At 61.8% G+C, this 25,990-nt stretch overlaps 1 protein-coding gene across 3 annotated transcripts; it reads left to right on the top strand.

Moving 5' to 3' along the window:
- The first annotated feature begins 1,368 nt into the window (after positions 1-1,368).
- Positions 1,369-25,127, top strand: SOGA1 (suppressor of glucose, autophagy associated 1). 3 transcript variants are annotated; one of them, XM_040079895.2, is made up of 16 exons: positions 1,391-1,512; positions 9,383-9,607; positions 11,123-11,281; positions 13,700-13,762; positions 16,445-17,677; positions 18,667-18,786; positions 18,960-19,085; positions 19,432-19,662; positions 19,810-19,917; positions 20,177-20,344; positions 21,323-21,574; positions 21,699-21,770; positions 22,146-22,216; positions 22,447-23,878; positions 23,974-24,115; positions 25,001-25,127. In XM_040079895.2, the coding sequence occupies exons 2-16, from the start codon at positions 9,410-9,412 to the stop codon at positions 25,027-25,029; spliced, it is 4,404 nt and encodes a 1,467-aa protein (XP_039935829.1). In that variant the 5' UTR covers positions 1,391-1,512; positions 9,383-9,409; the 3' UTR covers positions 25,030-25,127. The 3 variants fall into 3 exon arrangements, with proteins under 3 accessions (XP_039935831.1, XP_039935829.1, XP_039935830.1); XM_040079896.2 differs by having other exon boundaries at positions 18,670-18,786; XM_040079897.2 differs by lacking the exon at positions 25,001-25,127 and having other exon boundaries at positions 1,369-1,512; positions 23,974-24,318.
- The last annotated feature ends 863 nt before the right edge of the window (positions 25,128-25,990 follow it).

Genomic DNA, 25,990 nt, shown 5'->3' on the forward strand with positions numbered 1-25,990 from the left:
GGGTGGGTGGGAGCAGACTGGAACAGGCACTCGCTGCTCCAGGCTTCCCCTGGAGAGGCACTGTGCGGCTGGGAAGGCAGCCGGAGCCGGCCCAGGGCAGCGGGCCGGGGAGCAGAGGTGTCTCAGGGGATCGTCACCAAGAGGGGCCCCACGGGGAACATGGGGGACTTCCAGCTCCGAGGATGGCCTGCACTGACAGCGCTGTCCCGGGGGACGGTCACCTCTGAGACCGCCCGGGAGGACCTGCGCTTACAGGAACACCCAGGGGACTGCTCAGGACACCCTGGGGACCTCCTTCCCCAGACACGTCCTGAGGGACACTCACGCTCAGGGGTGTCGCAGGAACTGAAACGCCGCGGAGTAAGCCTCCTCCGCAGGGCTACCCCAGCGACCTGCTCTGCAGGGGACACACGAGGGGACCCTGTCCCCAGGGATGCTCCAGGCACCCGTTGCGGGGGAGCTGCAATGTCACAGCTCCCCAAAGGACACGCGCCGCTAAAGACACCCGGGCGGGACCCCTCACCCCGGGGATGCCCTATCCACCGGGGATGCCCACACCCACGGGGGATACCGGTACCAGGGTGGGATCGCGCGGCTGCGGGCGGGCGGAGGGGTCGCTGTTGCCGCCAGCACGGCCGCCCCCCGCCTCCCCCCACACTCCCTCCGCCGCCTTTTGTTCGCCGCCCGCGCTCGTCCCCGCCCGGCGGCGGCGGCGGGCGGAGCCGGGGCCGGGCCGGGGCCGCAGCCGCAGCCGGGGCCGGGGCCGAGCCCAGCGCAGCGCAGCGGGCGATGGAGGCCGCGCCGGCAGAGCCGGGTCCTCCCGCGCCGCCGCCGCCGCCGCCGCCGCTCCCGGAGAGGAAGAAGAAGCCGCAGCGGGCGCCATCCCCCGCCCGCCCCAAGGAGGTGCCCGGCTGGTCGCTGGCCAAGGGCCGGCGCGGCGGCGGCGGGGGACACCCGGGCGCGGCCCCGCGGCTGGCGGCGAGCGGCGCGCACCCGCACCCGCACCCGCGGCGGCCGGGCGGGGGCAAGGACGGGCGGCCCGACAAGCGGGGCCCGGCGGGGGCCCGGGCCGGCGGCAAGGGGCCGGCGGGGCGCGGCGCGGCGCGGCCCAAGGGCCGGAGGCACGGAGCCGAGACGGCGGCCCCCGGGGCGAGAAGGACGGCGTCGGGACCCCGCTCGGCGCCCGGGCCCGGGCCGGCCTCCGGGCTGACCGACAGCAGCTCGGAGGTGTCGGACTGCAGCGCCTCGGAGGAGGCGAAGCTGCTGTCGCTGGAGCTGGGGCTGAGCGGCAGCGATGGCGAGTCCCCGGGCAGCGCCCCGCCGCCGCCGCCCTCGGCCGGAGAGGCGTCGCCGCTGCCCGAGGAGCCCTCGGCCGCCTCCGTGGCCAGCAGCCGCCTGCAGCTCAGCACCTCGCTCGCCTTCTCCGACCTCACCGAGGAGCTGCTGGACGCCGGCACGGACGGGCTGCTCCGCGAGCTGGAGGACCTGCGCTCCGAGAACGACTATCTCAAGGTGGGCACGGCGTGGCGCGGCATCCCTGGCGCGGCTCGGTGTGGCACGGTATCGCCGGGCAGTAGTGGTACAGCATGGCATCCCCGGGCACGGGTCAGTCAGGGTGAGCATCCCTGGCTGTAGCGTGGTTTAACGTCCCGGAGCTTTGCAGGGCACCTGAGGGCATGGCTCAGCGTGGTAAAGTGTGCCTGGCCTTAGCATGGCATGGTGTGGAATCCCAGGGCAAGGGTCAGCGTGGCTTAGCATCCCTGGGCAGGACAGAGCGTTCCTTGTCATCGCAGCGTGGCATCCCTGTGTACAGTGCAGCGTGGCACAGCATCCCTGGCATCACAGTGGCACAGCATAGCACGGCATGGCACGGCATGCCGAAGCATGGCTCAGCATGACACGGCATCCCTGGGAATGGCATGACGCGGCATGGCACTGCGTCCCAAGGTGCAGCTCAGCGTGGCACAGCATTCAGCTCCAGCCTGGTGCAGTTCAGCATCCCAGGGCATGGCTGGGCACGGGGCACAGCTCAGCTCAGCCTGGCCTGACTCAGATGAGCAGCGCAGCACAGTGTGGCTGGGTGCAGGGCTTGGCATGGCTCAGCCCAGCCTGGCATCCCTGAACGTGGCACAGCCAGGGGTGGCCTGGCGTTGCTGTGGCTGGGCTTGACTTGGCTGGATGTAGGGCCTGGCTTGTGTAAGCCTGGCGTGGCCACACTGAGCTTAGGGCAGAGCTCAGCGTGGCCCAGCTGGGCATGGCCAGCGTGGTGTGGCGTGGCTGGGCACTGCTAAGCTCAGTGTTCCATGGCATGGCTTGGCACGGCTTGGCGCAGGTTAGCCAGGTGTGACCTGGCCAGGCATGGCCTGCCCTGGCACGGAACTCTGGGTGCAGCGTGACCAAGCCTTGCACGGACCCAGCTTGGCACGGCAAAGCTTGGCACAGCCTGGGCTGGCTCAGCTTAGCAAGGCGCAGCTCAGCACGGTGTGGATGTGCTCAGCCCGGCTGGACATCCTGGGACACAGTATGGCATAACCTGACCCCGTGCAGTTGGGCATGGCCTGGCAGTTGGGCATGGCTCCCTGCTGCTCTCCCTGCCTGCTGCTGCTGCCAGACCCTGGGGACATTTTCCAGCTCTCTCCTTCCCGCTGGTTCCGCTGCTCCCTGGGGCCTTTTTCTGTGTCTGCCTGGTTCATAGGGGCGTGGTTGAGCCAGGGCAGTGCTGTGAGGGGACAGGGACACAGAGCGGTCCCACCTCTGGTCACACATCAGCCTGATGGGCACCAGCACCCACCAGGTGCCACATCCTGGGGGGCTGCGGGCATTTGGTGCCCTCTGCTCGCCTTCAGGGTGGAGCTGTGGCTGAGCTGCTTGGGCAGTCACCTGCTGGCGAGCTCAGGGCTGGGTACCAAGGCTCCCCAGCTGCTCTTAGGGTGCTGCAGGTTGGAATTCAGGCCAGCTCTCCTCTTCTGCTGCCCAAGTTTGTGAAAACGTCAGGATTCCAGCCCCGAGGTGGGCACCGGGAGATGCGCTGGAAGATGCTCAATCAGGCCCTTTGTCCATTAGCAAACCCCAGTTCACAGCTGGTGTCCCAACTCCTGCCAGAATTAGCAGCAACAGCTTAAGGGCTTTGATTTACTGGGAGCTGGAAAAACACAGATGAGGCCCCTGGGTTTCCAAGAACACGCGTGCGAGCGCTGCCATTCCTGCGGACAGGGCCAGCGCTTCCTCCATTTCCACGTGATCTCCTTCCTGGCAAGCTGCAGGCCAGGGGGTGCCAGCGTTTTACCTGCCCTGAGTGAGGGGTGGCAGCTGAAATCCCCTGGCCAGGAGCATGGGGAGAGAGGAGAGCTGCTGGAGGCGTGCCCCAAGAATGGCCACGGCGATGCCGGTGCCATCGTCCCTTCTTTGCCAGCTCTGTGTCTCCTCCCTGACATGTGCATCCTGCTTATATCCATGTTTCCGTGTTGTAGCTCGCTTCTCCTCACTCTGGAGCAGGAGGTGGCTGGGGTGGTACCCGGGCTCCAGCTGGGCAGGAGCCCAGAGCACACACCTCTTCTGCTCCAAAAAATGTTGGAAGCTTTTCCTAGATTCTCCAGCAAGGAGCAGGAAACTGGGCTGGGCTGCAGCAGAGTGCTGGCTTGTGCCATCTGTGCTAAAAATTCAGGCATTTCAAGACTTAAACAAAAATAAAGCCCTAACCCGAGGGATTGGCACTGCCCATTTTGCCACGCAGCTCTCCTCCGCTCGGGTGTGGATGAATCAGGCTTATCCCAGGTGACTTATTTCCTAGGACTCACCCAGAAAGCTGCAAATGAATATTTTTTTCACGTATTCATCAGCACCAGCTAAAACCCAGTGCGTATTTCGAGCGAGATGAGGATTTTTGGGGGCGGGAGGGCTTTGGTGACGCTCTGGCACAAGCCAGACGTGTGTGGTGCTACTACGCCCGTGGGATGCACGCTGCGCTTGGGAGCTTCCCAGCCGTGCTCCAGCAGTGCCAGCTCACGTCCCATCCTCCCTGGGCTGCCATAATAAAACCGACTTGGTCAGGCACGCTTCACCCAGGACTCCTCTTTGCAACCCAGCTTTGTGCAAGGCTCCGCTTTCCTCCTCCCACTGTGTGCTGGGCGGGCTGGGATCTCCTCTTGCCCCTGCTCTCAGGCCTGTGCACCTGCTGTGACCCCCCTGAGGGGGTCATTCCCAGCCTTTCCCCAAAAAGGGCTGTTTTCACCGGCAGGCTGGCAGCCTGCTGAGGGAGGAGGTGTCCTTGGTGTCCTTGCCCCGTCTCGCTGTTGCTGAGCCGTGCGATGGGGAGCAGCTCCCAGCCCTGCTCAGCAGGCTGGAAAATGTGAGATGTGATACGGCAGCAGCTGCGGAGGGACAGGCAGACAAAGAGTGGGCACGGGAGGGTTTGGAGCAAGGGGAGGGGATGCCTGCAAACCCTTTCCTCTCCTCTCTGGGAAGAGCTTGAGCACAGTGCTGCCTGCCCGTTCCTGCTGCCTGTCCCCCTCCTGCTCCCTGCCCTGAGGTGTCCCACACCCCTTGGGGCTCGCATGCATTCCCCAGCTCTGTGGAGAAACACTTGGAGTGGCTGGGTGCCTCGTTTCCCCCGAGGCAGTCATGCCACCAGCAAGGGCTCTCAGAACATCCCACAGGGGTATTGGGGGCTGTGTCTGGGCAGCCTGGTTGGCACCGAGTCCCTGCTCTGCTGCTGCCCAGATCCTGCCTGGCCACAGGGGCAGGGTCCATGCCTGTGAGTCCCAGTAACCACCTGCAGAGCCAGGGAACAGAGCTCTGTCATGCACCCACCCTGGGAGGGCTTTTGCAGCCTCTTGCCTTTTCGGATGGTGCACAGCATGGGTTGGGCTGCAGAGAGCCCCCAGCTGTTTGCCTGGTAATTTATGGGGGCAGGTGTAAAGCTGAGAAATGTCGATTTTTCCCCTCACTCCCATTGCCAAGGGGGAGCTGCCATGCCAGCCAGGGGCAGGGATCAGCGCACAGACTGCTGCCCTGAGCCCCACAGTGATGTGGATGGCTGGTGTTTGCTGTCAGAGCTGGGCCAGGGCTGCTGTTAGTGCACCCAGAGAAACCCCTGTGTGCGACACGGGTGTGCATTGCCCATCCTTCCACCCGCTGCACCCTGGCATGGGCTTGTGGTGCGCTGCATTTTCTGCCTTCCCCTTGCTGGCAGGGGACGTGCCTGAGCACCTTGGGCAGTTTCCTTTAAAAATCCCCTCTGATTTTTCTTTTTTTTTTTTTTTTTTCCCCCCCTAGCAAATTCAGGCCTAATTCCCTGCGCTGCCTGGCGGGCGCTCAGAGTTAATTGAAAGCTGCTGCTTTTGTGCTGTAATCTCGGAGGAAGCCGCTCTCGTTGCTCTCCTGCACGGTAAATCCCCGTCTTTGCACGGGGATCGCCGACAGCCGCAGGCACACCCGCTGCCAGCGCCGCACAAAGGCGCCTCTGCCGAGCATCCAGGCAGCTCCCACCCTTCCAAATCCTCTGCTGAGCTTTGGGGGTGAAGCAGGCAGGGCTGTGCCCCCCAAAATGCTGCCCACCCCCCCACGGGCAGGCTGCTGCTGCCTGGCTGTGCTCCAGAGGGGTTGTGCTGCCAGCAGCACCACAGCCAGCCGTGGCTGCGCTGCCTGAGCCTGTTTTGTGTCCCTTGCTGTTTTCTGCTGCTTGGAGATAGCAGGTCCTGCTGGGGTTGCACACTGTGCGTCCCCTCCTCTGCTCAGAGCTTGCTGCATTCCTGCAGGTGCAAAAGTCAGCGTGTAACTCCCCCTGGGCATGAGATCCGAGGGTTTAATTCTGCTTCTGCAACCTGTACCGGGTCTGGTCTGCGCTCTGAGGTGTGCTCCGCCATCTCCACAGCTCCCTGTCCTGCCCTGTCGCTGCTCAGGGTCATCACCCTAACGCTCAGCCCTTCCTGAAAGAGCTGATGTCCTCCAAGTGCATGTGTGGACACAGCTGTTGCCTCCTCCTGCTCTAAAAATGCATGGTTTCTTTTTTCCTGAACTGGAGGCAGGCAGTTTGCATCCCACCTTTCCGCTTCTTGGTTTCCTTAATAATCTCCCCAAGGAGAGACGGTGTCTCCGAGGTTTGTGCGGAGGATGTTGAAGGTAGCTTGTCTCTTGAGCTCCTCCACTGAGCATAACCTGGCTCCTGCAGGAGAAATGGGGAGTTTGCTTCTGCACACCACCCCTGGGGCATTCAAACGAGTCTCTCTGGACTGCGGATTCCCAGCGTTCTTTCCGACACAGTGGATTTCTAGTGTAAAAACACTGTGAAATCTTGGCTGCTGCGGGGGTGGGATGAGCGGGATGCAGGGGTGGGTGATCCTGGAGGACAGGCAGGGGAGCAGCCCATGGGTGCTGGGAGGCTGTGACTCCACAGGGGTGGGCACCCTGTTGTTTACAGGGCACGTGGCCCAGCAGGGCAGTCCCCAGGGGCATTTGTGTTGGAGAGAAGTCATTTATCTCCTCCTCGGTGTTGTCCACCTGTCACTGGTGGTCACTGTGTTCACTGGTGTTCCATGCTTCATTTGACATCACTTACTGTGCTCCATGCTCAATGCCACCCCTGAATTTGGGGTGTTTCTGTGGGGTTCCTCCCCTCTCCTGGTTCTGCTCTCACCTTGATCCAAACGGATTTTTTGCTGAGTTGGGCGTCAACTCCAGAAAATGTGCAGGTGCGAGGGGTGAGGCTCCGTGGCCATCGTGGACAGCTGAAGCCATGAGGGGTTCCCAGTGCACCCCTGTGCTGCCTTAGCAGATCAGCTCTGTCCTCCAAGCTCTCTTCCAGCTGCTGGCATTTTCCCACTCCAATCCTAATCCCTTTGCAGTGGTTTAACAGCATGGCTTTCCTCTATGGGGTGAACTGGGGCAGGCTGCGTGCCTGCCAGGCTGCATCCACTCAGGATTTATCGCTGTTATGGGATGTGGGTGAATTCCTACAGCTGGAGCAAAGACAGGCACTGCTTTCCCAGCCCCCAGTGCTGCAGATCCCCCCAGCCCCACTCCATGGCTGTAATTCCAGGCTTTGCCCAAGCTGGACACGCTGGACACGGCCTCCCCCTAAAATAACGGTTGCTACAACCCAAAGCATAAACAAGCAGGAGCTCTTAGCAGGGCAAGCCCAGGCTTCCTTCCAGCAAATGCAAGATGTGGTTGGGTTTTTTCCAAGGTCCCTGCTCCCTGCCCTGCTCAGCTGCTGCCTGGGAAAGCCACATGGCAAGTGAGAGCTGTTATGGTCAGCACTGAGGGAGGATTGCAGCTGTATTCCAGCCACGATTCTCCTGACTTTGGCGGTGAGAGGCTGTTTTCCCCCACCCGCTGCTCTGCGCCTGCTCACCTGCAATCCACAATGCCTTTTTTTTTTTCATATGAAAGGCTCCCAAGGAATAGATGCCATGAACCAGCTCTCCAAGCTGCTTTGTTTTATGGGGGTTTTGCTGGTGCCCCCAGAGCTGTGGCCCTGTGGGGGGGCAGGTGGCAGTGCTGGTGGGGGGTTCCCATCGAGTCTGTCACCCCAGGATGCATCCCAGGCCTTGCAGGGCTGTCTGCCAGCACGTGTGGTTTGTCCCTGGGACGTTTCACACCTGACACATCCAAGAGGTTTTCTCAGAGGTGTCTGCAGTGCTGCCCCTTCACTGGACTCAGCCTGGCCCGGTGTTCCCAGGGCCCCCTGTGCTCATCTCAAAGCCTCGGGGCTGTTTCTGTTGTGAGACAGAACAGAAGCAGATCTGTTCTCAGACCCCCTGTTGAGAAGCAGAGCAGCGGAGGGTGGCAGGACCCTGGTGGCCGTGGTGCCAGCAGCCCAGGCCAGGAGATAATCTGGGATTGTCTAATTGACGTTCCTTCTTTGTCACAAAGTGTTTAAAGCCAACAGTGAGCGACTGTGACTTGTCCCTGCAGCTGCCGGCCCTTTGCCCACGCTTGGCTTCTCCTTTCGGGGAGTTCTTGCAGCTGGGGTTTTGTCAGGCTGGGTGAGTGTGGCAGCCCCTGTGCCAGCGCCTGGCAGAGCCAGCACAGAGCTGCCATCTCGGGCTCTGGGTCACTGTCACAGCAATGTGGGGAGCAGTCCCCTGTCCCCTCTGCCCAGGCTGAATCAGGGTTGAGCATCCCCAGTGCCTGTGCCAGCTCCTTTTGCTCCTTCCCTGACCATGCCGTGGTGCAGAGTGCCAGGGCGAGCCGCTCACCTCTCAAGTGGCAGTTGTCTTTGGCACTGTCAGGAGGTCTTTAGTGGCAGGGTTTTGGCAGGAAAGCAGATTCCTGTTCCCTTCCCAGGAGGGATCCCTGGTCCCACCGGGTCTGGATGAGAACAGCCAGTGTGATGGCTGGAGCGTTTGCGTGGGGGATTTGGGTGGACACCATGTTCATGGTGACGTGGACAGAGCCTGGTCAGTCCCCAGGGACCAGAGGGGACAGTGCCTGAGCACCCCAACGAGCACAGTCCTGTTCTGCATGAGGAGGTGGCACTGGGACCCCACAGTAGTCGTGTGCCACAGCTCTGGAGGAGGCTTTGGGTCAGTGCTGGTGCCAGCAGGATGTCACCCTTGGCCCTGCTGTGACAGCTGAGCAATTGCTCTGTGCCAGAGGCTCTGCTGTGCTGGAGGAGGTCACTGGGAGAGCTGATGAGACTGGAAGAGGTGGAACAGAGGACCCAGCCCAAAGACTGCGGCTTGGTGGCAAAACAAGGGGCAGCCTCTGGTCCCCAGCACTGGTGGCATCTGGTTCATGTCCCCACGTTGCCTCCCCTAGCAGCTGTCCTCGCCTGCCATCTCCTCCTTCCCTCGCCTGCCTTCCTGACACATCTTTTCCAAAGATAACCTAATTTTTCTCCCTGTGGCTGCGGCCTGAGCTGCTCCTGCAGCTCCTCTCCCTCCCCCACCTTCCTCTTTCTCTTTCCACAAATACTCTCAGGCGCTTTTGTTACTGTTCCCCCCCCAGATGACTGGCTCACCCCTGGGTGACAGCACCCAGCTGGCTCTGAGCCTTTTCCTGCAAGAATTTGGCTTGGCCCAAGAGGTGGAAAACCTGTGAAAATGGCTCATGGATGGATGGAGGGATGGATGATGGATGAATGAGCGGAAGGATGATGGATGGATAGATGATGGACGGACAGATGGATGGGTAGATGGAGGGAGGGATGGGTGGATGGATGATGGATGAAGGATGGATGGATGATAGAGGGATGGATGATGGATGGACGGAGAGAGGATGGATGGATGAGTGGAAGGACGATGGATGGATGACGGATGGATGGATCGATGGATGGATGATGGAGGGATGGATGGCTGGAAGGACAGCCACGGTGGGGAGGTGTCAGAGGGGAAGAGCGGGCAGAGCAAGCTGCGGGCTCTAACACAACATCTCCCCGCAGGATGAGATCGAGGAGCTGCGCGCCGAGATGCTGGAGATGCGGGATGTCTACATGGAGGAGGACGTGTACCAGCTGCAGGAGCTGCGGCAGCAGCTGGACCAGGCCAGCAAGACCTGCCGCATCCTGCAGTACCGGCTGCGCAAGGCCGAGCGCCGCAGCCTGCGCGTGGCACAGACGGGCCAGGTGGACGGCGAGCTCATCCACAGCCTTGAGCAGGACGTCAAGGTCAGCCTGGGACGGCCCCTCCCCACCCAGGCAGCCCCCAAAGCGGGTTTTGATGAGCTGTGGGCATGGAGGTGGCAGGGGATGTCGGGGTGCAGGGAGCTCTGTGAGGATGTGCGGTTTGTGGAGATGCGCAGTTCTGTTGGAGTCATCATAAATCCCTGCTAGCAGTGTTGCTGTGGGAAGTGAGGAGCAGTGCTTTCAGCTCACAGGTGGTCTGAGGGGGTCCTGGTGGTGGAGAGGGCCAGCAGTGCCTGACAGTGTGCCATATGTGAGGCTCATCCTGTGCAGGCTGGAACCCAGCCCAGCCCTGTGCCCCGGGGCTGAGCTCCCTTATCCTGCTCCCGTGGGGATGTGAGGGGGCCAGCACTGCAGGATGGAGTGTGCAGGGAGGGAGTGTGGGGACCAGGACCCTGCAGGCTTGGGAGCTGCTTCTCTCGGCCATCGGGAAAACCTTGCAGAGCCCCAGGCATGGTGGCACGCGGGGCTGGGGCAGGGACAAGAGGATTTCTGCAGGGTGACGTTGCTTCGCCCTCAAGGAGCCTGGTGAGTGTTTGCTGAGGGCTCTCACCAGCGAGACTGCTGCCAAGAGGGGGTGGGTGGCAGTCACAGACAGCTCAGGATGGATGTGCAACAGCTCGAGGACTAACTTTGTTTTTTGAGCAGAAAACACCCGGTCCTGGAGCCAAGACATGCCACAAGTGTGGGGCTGGGAACCCGCCTCGCTGCCCATCCCTGCTGGGGCCCCAATCCCCTCCCCAAACCACCCATCAGCTCTCCCCCAGCTTGGGTGGCTGCTGCCAAAAACACCCCTCCAGCTTCTCCCTTTCTGGGAAAGAAAGCACAGCCCATCCTCGGGGGAACAGGAGCCCGACCCCATGGCCTGAGATCCCCCAGCCCTGCAGCAGGGCTTGCTGCTGCCTCCACAATGCTGATAATCCAGGCTGTGCAGGGGACCAGTGGCATTTGGGACAATTTTTGCTGTCCTGCAAATGCAGGAGCGAATGTTTGTGTTATTAAGCTCCATTTATGCTGGGGACTGCTCCCCTGCAGGGATCTGGAGAGGGGGAGCTCTGGGGTGGATGTAGGCACCCTTCACCCCGGGGCAGCTGCTGGTTTTTCTGTAATGTGATGCAGCAGCTCGCCTTTCTCCTGCCTGGCACAGCTGCTGCCTGCAGCGACAGGCTGCCTGCTCTGCTGCTGCCTAGCAGATCTTCCAGCCCTCTGGGGGCTTTGCCAGCTTTGTGCTGGGGGAAAAAGGTGATGAACATCTCCCAGCGTCACGCTAGGGCTGGGGAAGGCAGGGTTTGGCCAGGGGATGGGGATGCTGGGCAGCCTTGCAGCTGGCGGAGGAGCAGGAGCAGTCACAGCTCACGATTGAGGGGACAGACACAAGGGCCAGGGCGTCATCCCCACAGAGTCTCCAGAGGGTCTCAGGTGATCTCTGCATGAGGACTGTGCACGCTCAGGGCCCTGCACATTGTGCCCTGTCTGGTGAGAGCCCCGTTGTGTCCCCAGGTGGCCAAGGACGTCTCTGTGCGGCTCCACAATGAGCTAGAGGTGGTGGAGAAGAAGAGGATCAGGCTGGAGGAGGAGAACGAGGACCTGCGGCAGCGGCTCATCGAGACCGAGCTGGCCAAGCAGGTGGTGCAGAACGAGATGGACAAGCTCCGAGAGGTGAGTGGGACACGGCACGGGGACAGGGAGGTGTCCCCAAGGCTCTGCTCATGGCAGGTGTCCTGGCCCTGCGTCATGGGATCCCCCAGCCCTGCCTGAGTCACTGAAACCCAAACCGTGCTACAGATGCTCGTGAAACCCGAGCAGCTCCTGCCCTCGGCACGCTTCATCACGGGCTGGCTCTGCCCCATCCAGAGTGGGCTACAGGACATCCTCACTGCACGGGGACACTTTATATGTCCCTGGCCACTTGCTCAGCCCAGCCCCCTGGGCCATGCCCAATTCCATCTGGGCAAAGCTCCACATGATCTGTGGGGTCCCTGTCCCTGGCAGAGTGCCTGGTGCTGGCTGTACTCTGACCACATCCTGCAGGTTCGAACTGGGCTGAGATGTCCCACCAGTGTCCCAATGGTGTCCCAGTGGTGCTGTGGAGCTGGGTGGGTGCACAATCTCCTCTGTGTCCTGGGCAGCCACAAATGTACCCATATGCACAAGTCAGGGCACTCCACGTCACGCTGTGTTTGGGACCAGCTTCTGGCTGGGATCTGTGTCAGCCTCGGTGGCAGGAAAGGCATCCTGGTGACAGCATGGACTTGAGATCCGTTGCAGCCCTTGTAACCCACTTCCCTACTGCCCGGGATGCCTTTGGTCCCAGGGGAGCCTCGGGGATGCATCTCTGGCTGAGCCATCAGGGCAGCGTGGGGGAGGAGGCACAACCAGGAGAAAGCTCTCACTGCCCCCACCGTGCTTCCTGCGCACGGCCTGGGATCTCGGGCCATCCCTGCTTAAAGCTGAGCCCAGCTCCTGGGGAGCTGCAGGACCCAGCTGTGCCCATCCCCTGTCAGCCGTGCCCGCCGGTGACACGCAGCAGCGTCCCCCGCACGGGTGTCCTGTCCCCGGGCTGCGCAGCCGGGCTAACAGCCGTGAAATGGCTTTCCCTGCAGCCGGGAGCGAGGGCTGAATAACAAATGGCAGCAGCTCGGGAAACAGGCAGGGAGAATGGCTGTGCTCGGGGACAGCCGCTGCCTTGCCCTGGCTGAGGAGCAGGGGGTGGGACACGGGACACTGCTGGCTGGCACAGGCACAGAGATGGTCCCCAGGCTCAGCGCGGCACATCCCCAGGCTAGCAAGGGCGCTGGGGTTACTCGCTGATTGCAGAGTGCTAATTAGGCAAACATTAGGCAAAGTGAGCTAAAAGCCCTCCTCCTCCCTGCTGCTGCGGGGCACAGAGCCTGGCAGAGCTTGTTAGCAGCCAGAGCCAGGGACTGCACAGGGGCAGGGCTGCGCTCACCCCTCGGGGCTGATTATTCCTCCCTTCCTAGAGGTTCCTCCCATAATTGGATAATTGTCTGGGGATCATTCCCGACGGCACAGGCATTTTCCCTTCTTCTTTCCTACCCCTAAAGGGGTAGGAAAAAGTGGGCTCGATCTGGGTACCCCATGCCAAGCATGGCTGTGAGGGGACCCTCAGGCACGGCCACCCCAAGGTGGGACAGTGACAGCCAGTCTGCCCCAGGGTGCTGTGCCTGGGGCTGTTTGGGGCTGGGGCTGCCCTTTGCCAGCCACAGTTGAGGGATGTGATGTGGCACAGGCAGCCCCTGGGAGAGGCTCTGCAGCTCCAGCAGCTCCAGGGATGGTCGTGGCCTTAATAGGAAAGCCTGGAGCCCGGCACCTTGGCACAGGCAGCAGCTTACATTTCACAGCTGCTTTCTTTGGCTGCTGGGCCTCAGCACCAGCTTGGAAATAGGTCCAGGGCAGCTGCATGGATCAGCCAGCGCTCCCCTCAATGGGAGGCTGTGTGGATGTTCTTGAGGGTCTTGCCCCAGCTCCCTTCCCCAAATAACTGGCTCTGCTCTGGGCACCTGCATTTTACCGTGTTTTTGGCCTGCCTTATTGCTGCGTCTGCCTTCCCCACCTCCCCGCTGTCCTCACTAGCCTGGACACTGTCCCTTGTGTCCCCTTGTGACCTTGACAGCAGAGGCAGCACTGTGCTGCTGAGGGACCAGGACATGTCCCTTGCTTGGGGAAGAGGCGATGGGGAATGTCATCATCTGCTGCTCCCACACTGGAATGTCGTGAGAGCTGTCCCTTGGCCTGGGGGCTGGATTCCCTGCTCCATCCAGCCCTGACAGGGACGGTGACTCAGCCTCTCCACTCTCCATGGCTCATTTCCTGCTCACTCCTGCTTTTTCACTGCTCATTTGCCTGCAGGGGGAATTTCTGGCCAAACCTCATGATGTGATACTTGCCAGTCCAGCTCCCTCAAAGCAAAGGGCCTCCTTCAGCCCAGCAGGGCTTGGTTGTTTTCCTGGGGTCCACGAGCATCAGCACTGATATCCATCCACGCTGAATCTGTCTGTGTGTCTGTGTGTCACTGCTGGGGTGCAGTGCCATCATAACTCTCTCTTCCTCTCACAGAACTCCCTGAAGAAGCGCAGCTCTCGCTCCATGGGCAAGACTGAGAAGAAGCCGTCGGTGCAGGTATCGGCACCTGAGCACCCCGGGCACGCCACGGTGACCCAGCAACACCCCGGGTCATGGTGCCAGCTGGAGACTGAGCCCAGACCAGGAGCAAATCTGGGCATGGCAGCGCCATCCCCTCCTTGTAGGGCTTTGCAGAGCTTTGCTGCCTCTCAGAGCTCCTGCATAAGGGAGGGATTGATGTGCTGGGCCATCCTCTTTGTCCTCAGCCGCTCCCTTGTCTCATTTATCAATGGAGCAGCAGTGGCTGGCGTGGCTTTAACCCTTTCCCTGCCTGAGGAGCTGAAGGAGTTTGGCTTTCACATTGCAGAGCTGCTTCTGCTCCTGTGGCTCTCGCAGCCCGTGCCCCTCCTGCCAGTGCCAGCTGCTGTGCTTGAGCGTGCTGTGGGAGCTTCACTGGGTCTGGGGGAGCAGAGGGTCCCTGTGGGGATGGCTGGAGGCCACACCACTCCTGGCCCTCCCAGGCTGCTGGGGCAGCACGGGGAAAGGGGATTTGCTGGTGGCAGCAGGATTTCAGCTGTCACTTGCTGTTGAGCTGAGCTGCTGTGACTCGCTAATGCTGTTACCAGGGCTCAGAGAGGCAGAGCTGCTGTTGCAGGGATAGAAAGGCAAGAGGAAAAATCCTCTTTCAAAGGCAAAGGACCTGAAGGGTTTATTTTTGGGAACAGATCTGCTCCCCCAAAGCTGGGACACAGACACAGCCCATGTAGTAAAGACACTCCTGAGATGCTGCTGAGTGTCTCATGGCAGGAACCCTGAGCAGCCCAAGGGGTTTGGGTGACCCGTGTCCTTCTTGGCACAGACCCTTCTGTGCAGTCCCCAGGCCCTCAAAGACTTTTCCTTTCAGTTTTTATTTATCACCTCCCTTTAACTCCATTCTTGAGCTCCCTTTCTGGCCAGCTGACAGTCCCAGCATCCTTCCCCTCATTTCCCCAGAGATCACTTACAGCCAGCTCTGCCCTGAGTTGAAGGGGCTCCTCCATCACCCCTTTCCTGAGGCTGGACATTTCTCATCTGCCTCCTCCTGGGGCAGGAAACAACCCCAACCCCCTCTGCCTCCCACACCCCCATGGAGCCAAGACCCTTCAGCTTGGGGTTGCAGGGTGGCCCCATTTCTGTGGTGGAACTCTGGATTTCCCCAGTGCAAATGCCCCTGGATGTGGCCCCCCTCGGCTCCCTGTCCCCGCGCAGCCGTGGCTGCTGGCCCTGCGGGCACAGATGCTGTGACTCAGCTGTGGCTTCCTGGGCCCCTTTCCTGCCTGGCCGTGCTGGGTGAGCATCAGCACTCCCCAAAAATGGAGCTGGCAGGGACAGACTCAACACCGAGGTCTGCCCAGACCCCAGGAGTGCTCCAGGTGGGCTTGGGGACGTGTGTGTGTCTCTCAGCTGATGCCAAGGTGCAGAGGGACACACTGGGTTGCTGCTGGTTTGTTGTTTTTTTTTTACTCCTGGAAAAACAGGAACTGAGGTCATGTCTGCCCTGCCCGCACCAGCCCTCCCCTAATCTCCTCACCTAATTAGGGGGGCACAGCTTTAATGCGCCTTAGTGAGGTCGTGTCCCAGTGCACAAACATGGAAGTGCAGCAGGGTGGTTCCTGTGGCCATGGCAGGATATTTAGGGAATAAAATGGCACCCCAAACTCGTGGGAACCCCCTTTCCATCACCCCTGGCCTTGTTATGAGCAGTCCAGGAAGTCTGCAGAGTAAATACTGCTGCTGGGTTTGGGGTGAGCGTGGGCATGGCTGGGGGTCTGGGGGTCCAGAGCACCCAAAGAAGGGGACTGTTTGTTTTTTCCTGCCAAGGAAAGGGGAAAGGGGGTGAGTTCAGCCAGGCAGAGGGTTGCCAGGGCCAGCAGCCACCCAGCCAAAGGGCTTGGCCACCTCCAGCAGTGCTCAGCTCCAGTGGGTGCAGTCAGTGAGGGTCTCAGCCTGGCAGGTCCCCTCCTGGCAGTGACCACGCCGGAGCTCGGAGCACTCGGGTGACCCCAGGGCACGGGAAGCTGCGAGCTGGACGTCAGGAAATCCTGGCCCTCCATCCAAAAAGCTCCCAGAGCAGAGAAACGGTCTGTCTGGGCAAACAGCCAAGATCCTAACTGCTAAATAAAAAAGGAACACATGGAGAAACGGTCCTGTGAAGCAGAGGAGCTTGGGAAGGGACTACTGAGCTGATGCTGAGGCTTTGCCTGTGTTTTCAGTGCCCTGGCAAGGTGGTGGCAGCAAGCTGGGGGTTGGGACTTTGAGAGGTTTTCAGCTGCTTTTCTGCCCTGTGATGAGAGTGGGGGTCTGAGCGAGAGGAGCAGAGCCCTGACGAGGGCATTGCAGGGGCAGCATTGCCAGCTTTGGGGAGGAAACCTTAATAACTCTGGAGTCTTGAGAGCTTTCCCTTCCCCTCTGCCCTGCTGTGGATCAGGCTGGACTTGGTTCACACAGCCCTGGTGGCGGCTCAGTGTCCTTCTTGGGCAAGAACCACAGGTCTCCTCATCCAGGGCATCCTGTCCCATCACCAGGCTCACCCTGAAAGCCCCCAGGATGGATCTCAAAGCTTTTCCCCCTCCAAAAGCAGAGCCAGCAGCTTCCCTGGAATGACTTGGGGTGGGAGGCTGGCATGTCCCCAGGGCTCTCTGGGAATCACCTTAGCCCTTGGGAGCATCTTTCTGATACCCACCCCCTCTCCATCCCCAGGAGGACAGCGCAGACCTGAAGTGCCAGCTGCATTTTGCCAAGGAGGAGTCAGCCCTGATGTGCAAGAAGCTGACCAAGCTGGCCAAGGAGAACGACGGCATGAAGGAGGAGCTGCTGAAGTACCGGTCCCTGTACGGGGACCTCGACAGCTCCCTCTCCGTGGAGGAGCTGGCTGACTCTCCCCATTCCCGGGAGGCCGAGCTGAAGGTCCACCTCAAGCTGGTGGAGGAGGAAGCCAACATCCTCAGCCGGAGGATAGTGGAGCTGGAGGTGGAAAACCGCGGGCTGCGGGCGGAGATGGATGACATGAAGGGCCAGGGGGACAGGGAGCTGCCGGGGCAGGACACGCGGTTCCTGGTGGGCGTCTCGAGCTGCGGGGACGCGGGGGACACGGTGGCGGAGCTGCGCCGGCACCTGCAGTTCGTGGAGGAGGAGGCCGAGCTGCTGAGGCGCTCGCTGCTGGAGCTGGAGGACCAGAACAAGCTGCTCCTGAACGAGCTGACCAAGTACAAGTCGGACCACGAGCTGGACGTGACGCTGTCGGAGGACAGCTGCTCGGTGGTCAGCGAGCCCTCGCAGGAGGAGCTGGCCACGGCCAAGGTGCAGATCAGCGAGCTCAGTGGCAAGGTGAAGAAGCTGCAGTACGAGAACAGGGTGCTGCTCTCCAACCTCCAGCGCTGCGACCTGGCCTCCTGCCAGACCACCCGGCCCATGCTGGAGACCGACGCCGAGGCCGGCGACTCGGCGCAGTGCGTCCCCACCGCCGGCTGGAGGGACGGCGTGGGCGGCGGCGAGGCCGACGGGCAGGACGGGGGGCCGGGCGGGGGGAAGGTGCCCGATGGCCCCGCCAAAGTGCTCAAGCCCAAGGACCTGGAGACCTTGCTGGGCATCCGGGACCAGGCAACGCTGGTCAGTAAAGCGATCGATGTCTTGATCTCGGATGCCAACGGGTTCACCGCCGGGCTGAAGGCTTGCCTGGACAACGAGTGTGCGGGGGTGCTGCTGGGCGAGGCGCTGGGCAGCGCTGGTGACAGCCCCAGCGACGCCAAGCTGATGAACGTGCTGCTGATGCGGCTGGGCGTGCTCCAGCAGGACCTGGGCTGCTTCGTGAGGAAGGTGGACCACCTCACCAGCACCTTCAAGGAGCACACGGACTCGTTCCCCTTCTCCAGCCCCAGCAGCCACGACGTCACCAAAGAGGGGCTGCAGAAGGAGCACGCCTCCGACTTCCAGGTACGGCTTCTTCCCACATCCCTCTCAGCAGCTGCCGCTTTATTTGCCACCACGTCTCCTCCTGCTTTAACGGAGCAAACCCCGATCCCCAGTGTAACCTCCCTCCTGCCTCTCCAGAGCAAAATCCAAACTAACACCTCACTGCATGCCAGTGGCACCGGGGACAAGGTAGGACTCTGCTCCAACAGAGTGTGCCCAGGGCAGGAGGCAGTGGACACCCTGGCGCAGGCTGGTTGTGCCAAGGCTGCCCTGCCCGTGGCCAGGGGCTCTCAGGTGCAATCCCACCTTAGCAGGGGCTGATGTTTTGGCTGCTCTCCCTGACTTAGCCCAACATCGTGTTTCAGAAGCTCTTTGCTTGTTGGGGATGAGCTGGGTGGGAGGAGAGCAGCCTGCAGCCCCCGAAAGCAGCCCAATTGCAGGGACCCCGCTTGCAGGAATCCTCCATCCCCAGAGGTACCCAGGCAGGGTAATTTGAAGAGCAAAGCCTTCAGGGCAAATCAGCATCCATGGGAGAACACCTTTGGAGCAGTGCAGAGCAGCTCACGGCCTGCTGTCCCGCTGTTCTCAGGGGTCCCAGTTCGTGCCCGGGTCCAGGGATGTCAGTGGTGGCTGGGGCTGCAAGCACAAGCCCCTTTCTGGAGCACACTCCCTTGTTCAGAGTCCTATTGTTCTGCATGTGGTCCCCCCAGCCCGAGGTCCCAGTCTCCCCCAGTCACTGCATGGCACCGTAACTGGTGTTTGCACATTTTTTCCCTCTTTCTCTCTTTTTTCCCCTTTCCCCAAACAATCCAGGCCACGTGTCTCCTCATCCTGTGTTTCCTTTTGGTTTCCGCATTGTCTCCCGCCATGGTGATGAAGCTCCTTCTCCTCCTCATCCTTTTTGTTGTCTTGTAGTTCTTTACTGTTTCGGAGACCCATTGTTTTGTTTTCTGGCTTTTTTTTCTTCCCGCTCTTTTGGTTTGTTCTCATTAACTTGCCCACGCATGCAGCAGCCTGATTTTAGGGACGCCGACCCTTTCCGCATCCCCCACGCCAAGGACACGGACCCCGCGCATCCCCGGAGCTACAAAACCTGCCGGGCTGAGGAGAACGACTCCTACGCCACCGAGGTACGACACAGGCAGGGAGCCAAGTCCCCTTGGCCAGCGGGGCTGGGGACAGGGCTGTGGGACGGGGTTGACCCTTTCGAGAGCTGGGGACAAGGGAAGCTGCAGAGCCTGGTCAGGGAGGGACGCAGGGAAGTGCAGCCCACCTTTCCCATCCCCTTCCCGGGCTGTTACAGATGAAGGAGCTGCAGCTGGTGCTGTCAGAGGCCAACGAGAGCCTGCGGGGGCTGCAGGAGCAGCTCTCACAGGAGAGGCAGCTGAGGAAGGACGAGGTGGACAACTTCTCACAGAAGATCTGCCAGGTGAGTAAATAACAGCCTCTGCCCCTGGGTGACAGCTGTCCTCAGCCCATGGCCGTGCCACCTCTGGCCCTAGCCCTCTGACTCATGTGGAGACCTGGGAGCACACACAGCATGTCCCATTTTCAGGAGCTGAGCACGCTCCTCCTTGCACATGGGCATGGAGCCATGCAGGGCTTCCCCCATGGGACTGCCTCAATGGCCCTGCTGCCCCCAGCATGCTCCCAGGGTGCTGCAGGTCCCCTGGATGGGGACGTGGGGCTGGCACCAGGCTCAGCCCAGACCCTGGGCTGGAGGCATCACATCGCTGCCAGCAGTGCCTGTCCTGGAGCCACTCGTCTCTCTGCAGCTGAAGGAGGACCACCAGAAAGCACTGCTGCGGCGGGAGTTTGAGCTGCAGAGCCTGAACCTGCAGAGGCGGCTGGAGCAGAAGTTCTGGAGCCAGGAAAAGAACCTGCTGGTGCAGGAGTCACAGCAGTTCAGGCAGAGCTTCCTCCTGCTCTTCATGAAGCTCAAGTGGTTCCTCAAGCGCTGGCGCCAGGGCAAGGTGGTGCACAGTGAGGGCGAGGACTTTTTGGAGGTACAGTGGGCTGCCATGGAGGGGAGACCACACTGTTGGGTGTGTCTCTCATGACTGTTTGCCCTGCCCAGGGCTGTTTGGGTGTCCCCCATCCCTGGCCAGGGGCTGTGGGTCCCCATATCACCCCAGCCATGGTGTCCCCCACAGGTGAACAGCATGAAGGAGCTGTACCTGCTGCTGGAAGAGGAGGAGCTAGCCCCACAGCAACAGGCAGACAACAAGATGTGTGCCGGGGACACCTGGACCCCCAACACGGTGAGCAGGGTCCCCACGAGCCATGGGGGTGGATCAGGGTAGGATCAGCCCCTGCTGTGGCTGTGTGGCACGGGGTGGTGGCTCCTCTCGGGATGGGGATGCTCCTCCCCAGCATACCACCCCTGAGGATGGTCCCCTGCCCCTGTCCCTCACCTTGGCAGCAGCCTGCAGGGCTGGGATGCAGGGAGGGCAGCTCCCACAGAGTCCCACCCTGCTGGGTCCCCTCCTGCTGCCTGTGCTCACCCCTGTCCTCCTGCAGCCCAACGAGTGCATCAAGACCCTGGCAGACATGAAGGTGACCCTGAAGGAGCTGTGCACGGAGCTGCGGGAGGAGCGGCGCGGTGCCAGCGAGCTGCAGCAGCAGTTCACCAAGGCCAAGGCCGCCTGGGAGATGGAGCGCGCCGAGCTCAAGTGCCACATCGCCCAGGTGGGAGCCCCGGGCACCCCGTGGGCTGGCAGAGCTTCCCCATGCCTGCTGGGGGGCTGGGGGCCTGCCTGTGCCCTGTGCCAAGCGCTGGGCCGGGAGCAGGGTGGCACTGTGGGAATCTTAATTAGCAGCCACTCAGGCAGGAGAGTTTCCATGGCAACGGTGCTGGCATGGAAATCTGACTGTGGAGAAGCAGAGGATGCTCTTTATTCCTCTGTGGGGAGGGTGGGATGGGACAGGGGCTCAGCATCCCCTCCTGAGGACAGGCAGCTGAGAGCAGCATCAGAGCCCACCTCTCCCCTACCCTGGGTCACAGCACAGGATCCCTGTGGATGCTGCAAAAGGGATGCGTGGCTGCAGGGAAGGCAGGAGGTGGAGGCAGGGCAGCCTGGGCTCTGGGGGAAGCTCCTGCCTGTAAGACGAGTCCCTTCAGTCCCTCAGCCCTGCCCTCCCAGTGCTGAGAGCTTTCCACTCACGCTGTGCTGGCAGCAGCCCATGGCTGTACATCAGCTCTGCTCCCCAGCACGGACACCGGCACTTTCCAGGCAGGATTTCTCCTGGCACAGCATGAGTTCCCAGTTCCCGTATCTCCTCCTCAAAGGCGAGCAGAGCAGCCGTGGTGGCAGCACCCCAGTGGTGCTGCACCCTTGGGGGCTGCTCTGGCAGCACTGCAGGTGATGCTGCCCCTCTCCAGGAGCTGTGTCCTTGCAGGCAGGAGCACAGCCGGGCAGGCGGGACATTCAGCCTGTGTCCTGCTGGGTGTCCATCTGCTGGGCCGGCTGGCATGGCGTGGCTGCAAGCCAGGGCTGGCCGTGGCTTGGCTGTGCCATGGGCGAGCCATGCTGTGTGTGTCACGGCCTTGGGGACACGCTTATGGCACTGGCCAGCGGGGTGCCCGCAGCCCTGCCCGTTTGCTGGAGATGTCCAGCACCACGCTGGAGCCGTGGGTCCCTCACAGCCACCACCGTGTCCCCACAGCTGGAGTCAAAGGCGGGCAAAGGGATCGCGGAGCGCGCGCTGCCAGACTGGAAGGTGGCACTGAAGAGGGAGCGGGAGGAGCACCAGCATCTCCTGGCCGAGTCCTACAGCGCTGTCATGGACCTCACCAAGCAGCTGCAGATCAGCGAGAAGAACTGGAACCAGGAGAAGGTGGAGCTGCTGGCTCGCTTCAAGGAGGAGCAGCAGCAGGCAGAGCAGCAAGCGAAGGACCTGCAGAACAAACTTAACCAGGTATGGTGTCCCCCATCCTGCACGTGTCCTCCAGCCTCTGCTGCTTGCCCCGAGAAAGTTTCATGCCTTTGCTTGCCCAGAGAGGCTCAGGTTGCACCTGCTGAGTGACCAATACATTCTCCAGTTGCAGAAAGGATCCAATCCATGGGCATTGAAGCACTCTGAAATGGAGAAGCACGGCAGCAACTGGAAAGAGGTGCGTAAGAGAGGGTGGAGTGCTCTCAGGTGCTGTTACGGCTCAGGTCTGTGCTAAGCGTTAGATGGGAGGATGTGTGAACCCCAATTAACACCCCCTTAAACAGCAAATGAGGCTGCAAAGGAGAGCACCAGGAGGATGTGAGTTTGAAGGGCATGGCTGAACCCCAAGAGCTTCTCTGGGGTTATAAAAAGCTGATTTTAAATAGGTGTGGTTGCAGCAAGCCCCGTGCAGTCCTGGGACTGCTGTGCCTCAGTGTGTGGGGAAGCTGGTGGTGCCAGAGGGGAGCAGGTTGCAGCCCCTGAGCTCCAGCCCGTCTCTGTGCTCTGGTCCTGTGCTTGCTGACCCTGGAGCTTTCTTCCTGTGCCCTCCTAGGCTCTCAATGAGAAAATCACAGACAAGGAGATAATCTCTGAAGCAGAAGCCAAGGGAACCAACCTCAAAAGGTGAGTGTGCTGCTGCCTCCATGGTACCTGGAACATAGAAGGGGCCCTGGGCTTGACATTCATGAGAGTCATGGGGAGATGCAACCATGTTCCAGCGTAGTCCTGGAAGCAAAGGGCTCCCTGTGAGGAGCAGGACTGGGTGCCCAGGAAGGGTGGGAGCAGAATGCCTCAGCTGTCCCCCAACCCCCTGTCCTGGCCCCTTTTGATCCCTATCCTCTCTCCTCCCACAGGACCAAGTCTGTTTCCTCCATGTCAGAGTTTGAAAGCTTGCTCGACTGTTCTCCCTACCTCCCTGGAAAGACCGTGCCAGGGCTGGGTAAAAAGGCATCCTCAACCACCCAGATGCTGCCCAACGGGATCCGGGACAGCGCCAGCCTTCCTCCCTCAAACTGTACATATGTGAATATCGAACAACCTGCCCCTGACAGCCTGGCCAAGGAGAAGCTGGGCATCTCCTCCTGGGACTACTCACGGGCAAGCAGCCTCTCCGGGCACGACCCAGCTCAGAAACAAATCCAGAGGAGCCACACGGCGCCCGACAAGACGGGGATCCGCATCTACTACAGCCCGCCGGTGGTGCGGCGGCTGGAGGCGCCTCTGGTGCACAACAAGGAGGGCAAGATCATGATCGAGCCCGGATTCCTGTTCACCATGGCCAAGCCGAAGGAGCCGGAGGAGTCGGCCAGCGCCGAGGGCACCTACAGCCAGTGGCTGTGCAACTTCTCCAAGCAGCAGCAGGAGCTGCTGGACAGCGGCGCGGGGGAGAGCGCGGTGCCGCCGGTGCCGCGCTTCCCCCCTTCGCTGCACGACCTGGAGATCTCCGGCAACATGAGCGACGACATGAAGGAGATCACCAACTGCGTGCGCCAGGCCATCCGCTCCAGCTCGCTGGAGAGGAAGGTGAAAAGCACCTCCAGCCAGACAGTGGGGCTGGCCCATGTGGGCACACAGACCATCCAGACGGTGAGCGTGGGCCTCCAGACCGACCTGCCCCGCGGCCCCGGCGTGCACGGCAAGAGCTGGTCCCCGCGCAGCTCCTCCCTCGTGTCCGTGCGCAGCAAGCAGATCTCCTCCTCCCTCGATAAGGTCCACTCCAGGATCGAGCGGCCGTGCTGCTCCCCAAAATACGGCTCTCCAAAGCTCCAGAGGAGGTCTTCCTCCAAGCTGGACACCTCCAAGGACAGGAGCCTGTGGAACTTGCACCAGAGCAAGCAGAACGGCTCTGCCTGGGCCCGCTCCACCACCACCCGCGACAGCCCCGTCCTCAGCAACATCAACGATGGGCTGTCCAGCCTGTTCAGCGTGGTGGAGCACGCAGGCAGCACCGAGTCCATCTGGAAGCCGGGCTGCCCTGAGAGCAGCCGGGCCAAGCCCGAAGCGCCCAAGTATGGCCTGGTGCAGGAGTTCTTCAGGAACGTCTGCGGGAGGGCGCAGAGCCCCACTGCCCCCCAGGAGAAGAAGGAGGCCGCTGGGGAGGAGAGCAAGAGGGCTGAGCACCCCAGCCTCGCCACCCACCACCCGGCCGAAAACATCTCCCGCGTGTTGAACAAGAAGGTCCTCAAGCAGGGCAGCTGCGAGGACCCCAAGCCCTCGTCCCCTGGCCAGGGCGGTAAGGACGCAGCCCTGCGGGACCCCGACCTCATCTCGGCCATAGCCAGCGAGGTAACGAGGCACGGAGCCCCCCGGGGTGTCCCGCCGTGGCGGCGGGCGGGGTGCCCGACCCCTCTAACCCCGCTGTGCCCTGTCTATCTTTGCAGGACACGGCGTGTGACTGCAGCTCCCAGTCCCTCACCTCCTGCTTTGCCCGGCCTTCCCGCTCCGCGGTCCGCCACTCCCCCTCCAAGTGCAAACTGCACCCCGCGGACGCCCCCAGGGCGGAGGAGAAGCCGGGGGCCTCGAGTGAGTGAGGACGGGGGCCCGGGGGACGCAGCGTGCCTGCCATCCACTGTCCTGCCCGAAGAGCGCCCGCGCTGAGCCCGCGGGGCCCCTCTCGGAGGTGGCGCGGGCTCATCTGTCTCCTAAACGTCCCCTCGGCCCCGGGGACGCTTACGAAGCAGATGTGGAGCCGGAGGCTGCCGCTAGCCCCGGGATGTGGGGACGCCCTGCCCTGCCAGGGCGGCCGCATCGCCTCCCGCCTGCGCGGAGCCCCGCTGCCGGCACCGGAGGGGCCCCGGCCGGTGCCACCGCGCCGGGAGCGTCAGCTGAGACCGCTGGGAAAGGGAGAGCGGCCCGGAGAGGCTGCTGGTGTCCACAGGGAGGGCTGGGCCGCGGCGCAGCGGGGCGGCTGTAGGGAAGCGCTGGCCGAGCAGCTGCCGGCGCTGCCCGCCCCGCCGGGCTCGGGCGCGTCCTGCCGGCATCCCCCGGGCCCGTTGCGGCGCGGTTGCATCAGCCGCGGGCCGCGTGTGCTTCCCCGGCAGGAAGGAGGCGGGAGGCTCCCTGCGGTCAGCTGCGGGGCCCTCCCCGTCGCCCTTCTGCTCTGGGGGTGCTGCTGAGCCCCTTGGCCGCTGGCAAGGGTCCGGGTGGTCCCCGGGCTCCTCCGGCTGCAGAGCTGGGATCGCTGGGCGCGCAGCGAGGGGAGAGGTGGTGGCTTTGTGCCTGTGTGCGTGTATGTGCACATCCCCCGCTCCCAAGGGGCCGCGGTGCCCCTGCCTCGCACCCACCTCCCTGCTTGCGGCCACTTCACTTGTAGTTATTTCTCCTCCAAGTGCTGAATATACATATTTCTCTCTCTTTTTTTTTTTTTTTTTTTTTTTTCCTCTTCTGGCTCTGCCCAACTCCGGACAGCCTGCAATGTAAAACCAAGTGCATTTTAAAAATACCGAAATGAGCTACATTGGAGAGTCACCAATTGGATTAAGAGATTGTGGGTTGGGAGGCTGCAGCGTGGCCCGCGGTCTGCGCTGTGCATCCCTCCGTCACCGCCAGAAAAAGCCTTACCCAGGGAGGGAGGGGGCAGCAGCCACAGCCCCCACGGCACTGCAGAGCTCCTGGGGCTGGGGGACTGCAACCCAGCCCCACACAGAGCAGCCTCAGTGCCTCTGTGCAGCTCCAGGAGAGAACAGAGATTTCTGAGGCAGCTGCCTGACCTATTTTCGAGCTGCCTGCTGGGGGCCAGGCAGGGATTCACCCAGATGGAGCTGCCTGCAGGTGCCTGTGGCTCAACGCATTGCTCTGGGGCTGTGTGCCTCGTTCTGGGGGCTCTGTACACTGCTCCAAGGGCTCTGCATTGCTCCAGGGGCTCCATCCGCTGCTCCAAGGGCTCTGCATTGCTCTGGGGCTCTGTACACTGCTCCAAGGGCTCTGCATTGCTCCAGGGGCTCCATCCACTGCTCCAAGGGCTCTGCATTGCTCTGGGGCTCTGTACACTGCTCCAAGGGCTCTGCATTGCTCCAGGGGCTCCATCCACTGCTCCAAGGGCTCTGCATTGCTCTGGGGCTCTGTACAGTGCACCTGGGGCTCTGTACACTGTTCCAAGGGCTCTGTGCACTGCTCTGGAGCTCTGTACAATGCTCCAAGGGCTCTGTGCACTGCTCTGGAGCACTGTACACCGCTTCCAGAGCCTCTGCACATTGTCATCTCGCAGTTTCCCTTAAGAACTGCCGTTGCTGCCGAGGCTGCTGCCCTCTCCTGTCCAGCCGCTCGCTGCCCGCAGCATCACTGCCACGTCGCAGCCTCCGTCGGCATCTCCAGGACAGCCACTCACTGCCTGTGTCTCCGGACACACCAGCATCAACCGGGGCCCAGCAGGCCCAGCACCGATGGCCTTTTGCTCCT

Source organism: Hirundo rustica, chromosome 16, assembly GCF_015227805.2.
Source record: "Hirundo rustica isolate bHirRus1 chromosome 16, bHirRus1.pri.v3, whole genome shotgun sequence".
In the NCBI taxonomy this organism is placed as follows: domain Eukaryota; kingdom Metazoa; phylum Chordata; class Aves; order Passeriformes; family Hirundinidae; genus Hirundo; species Hirundo rustica.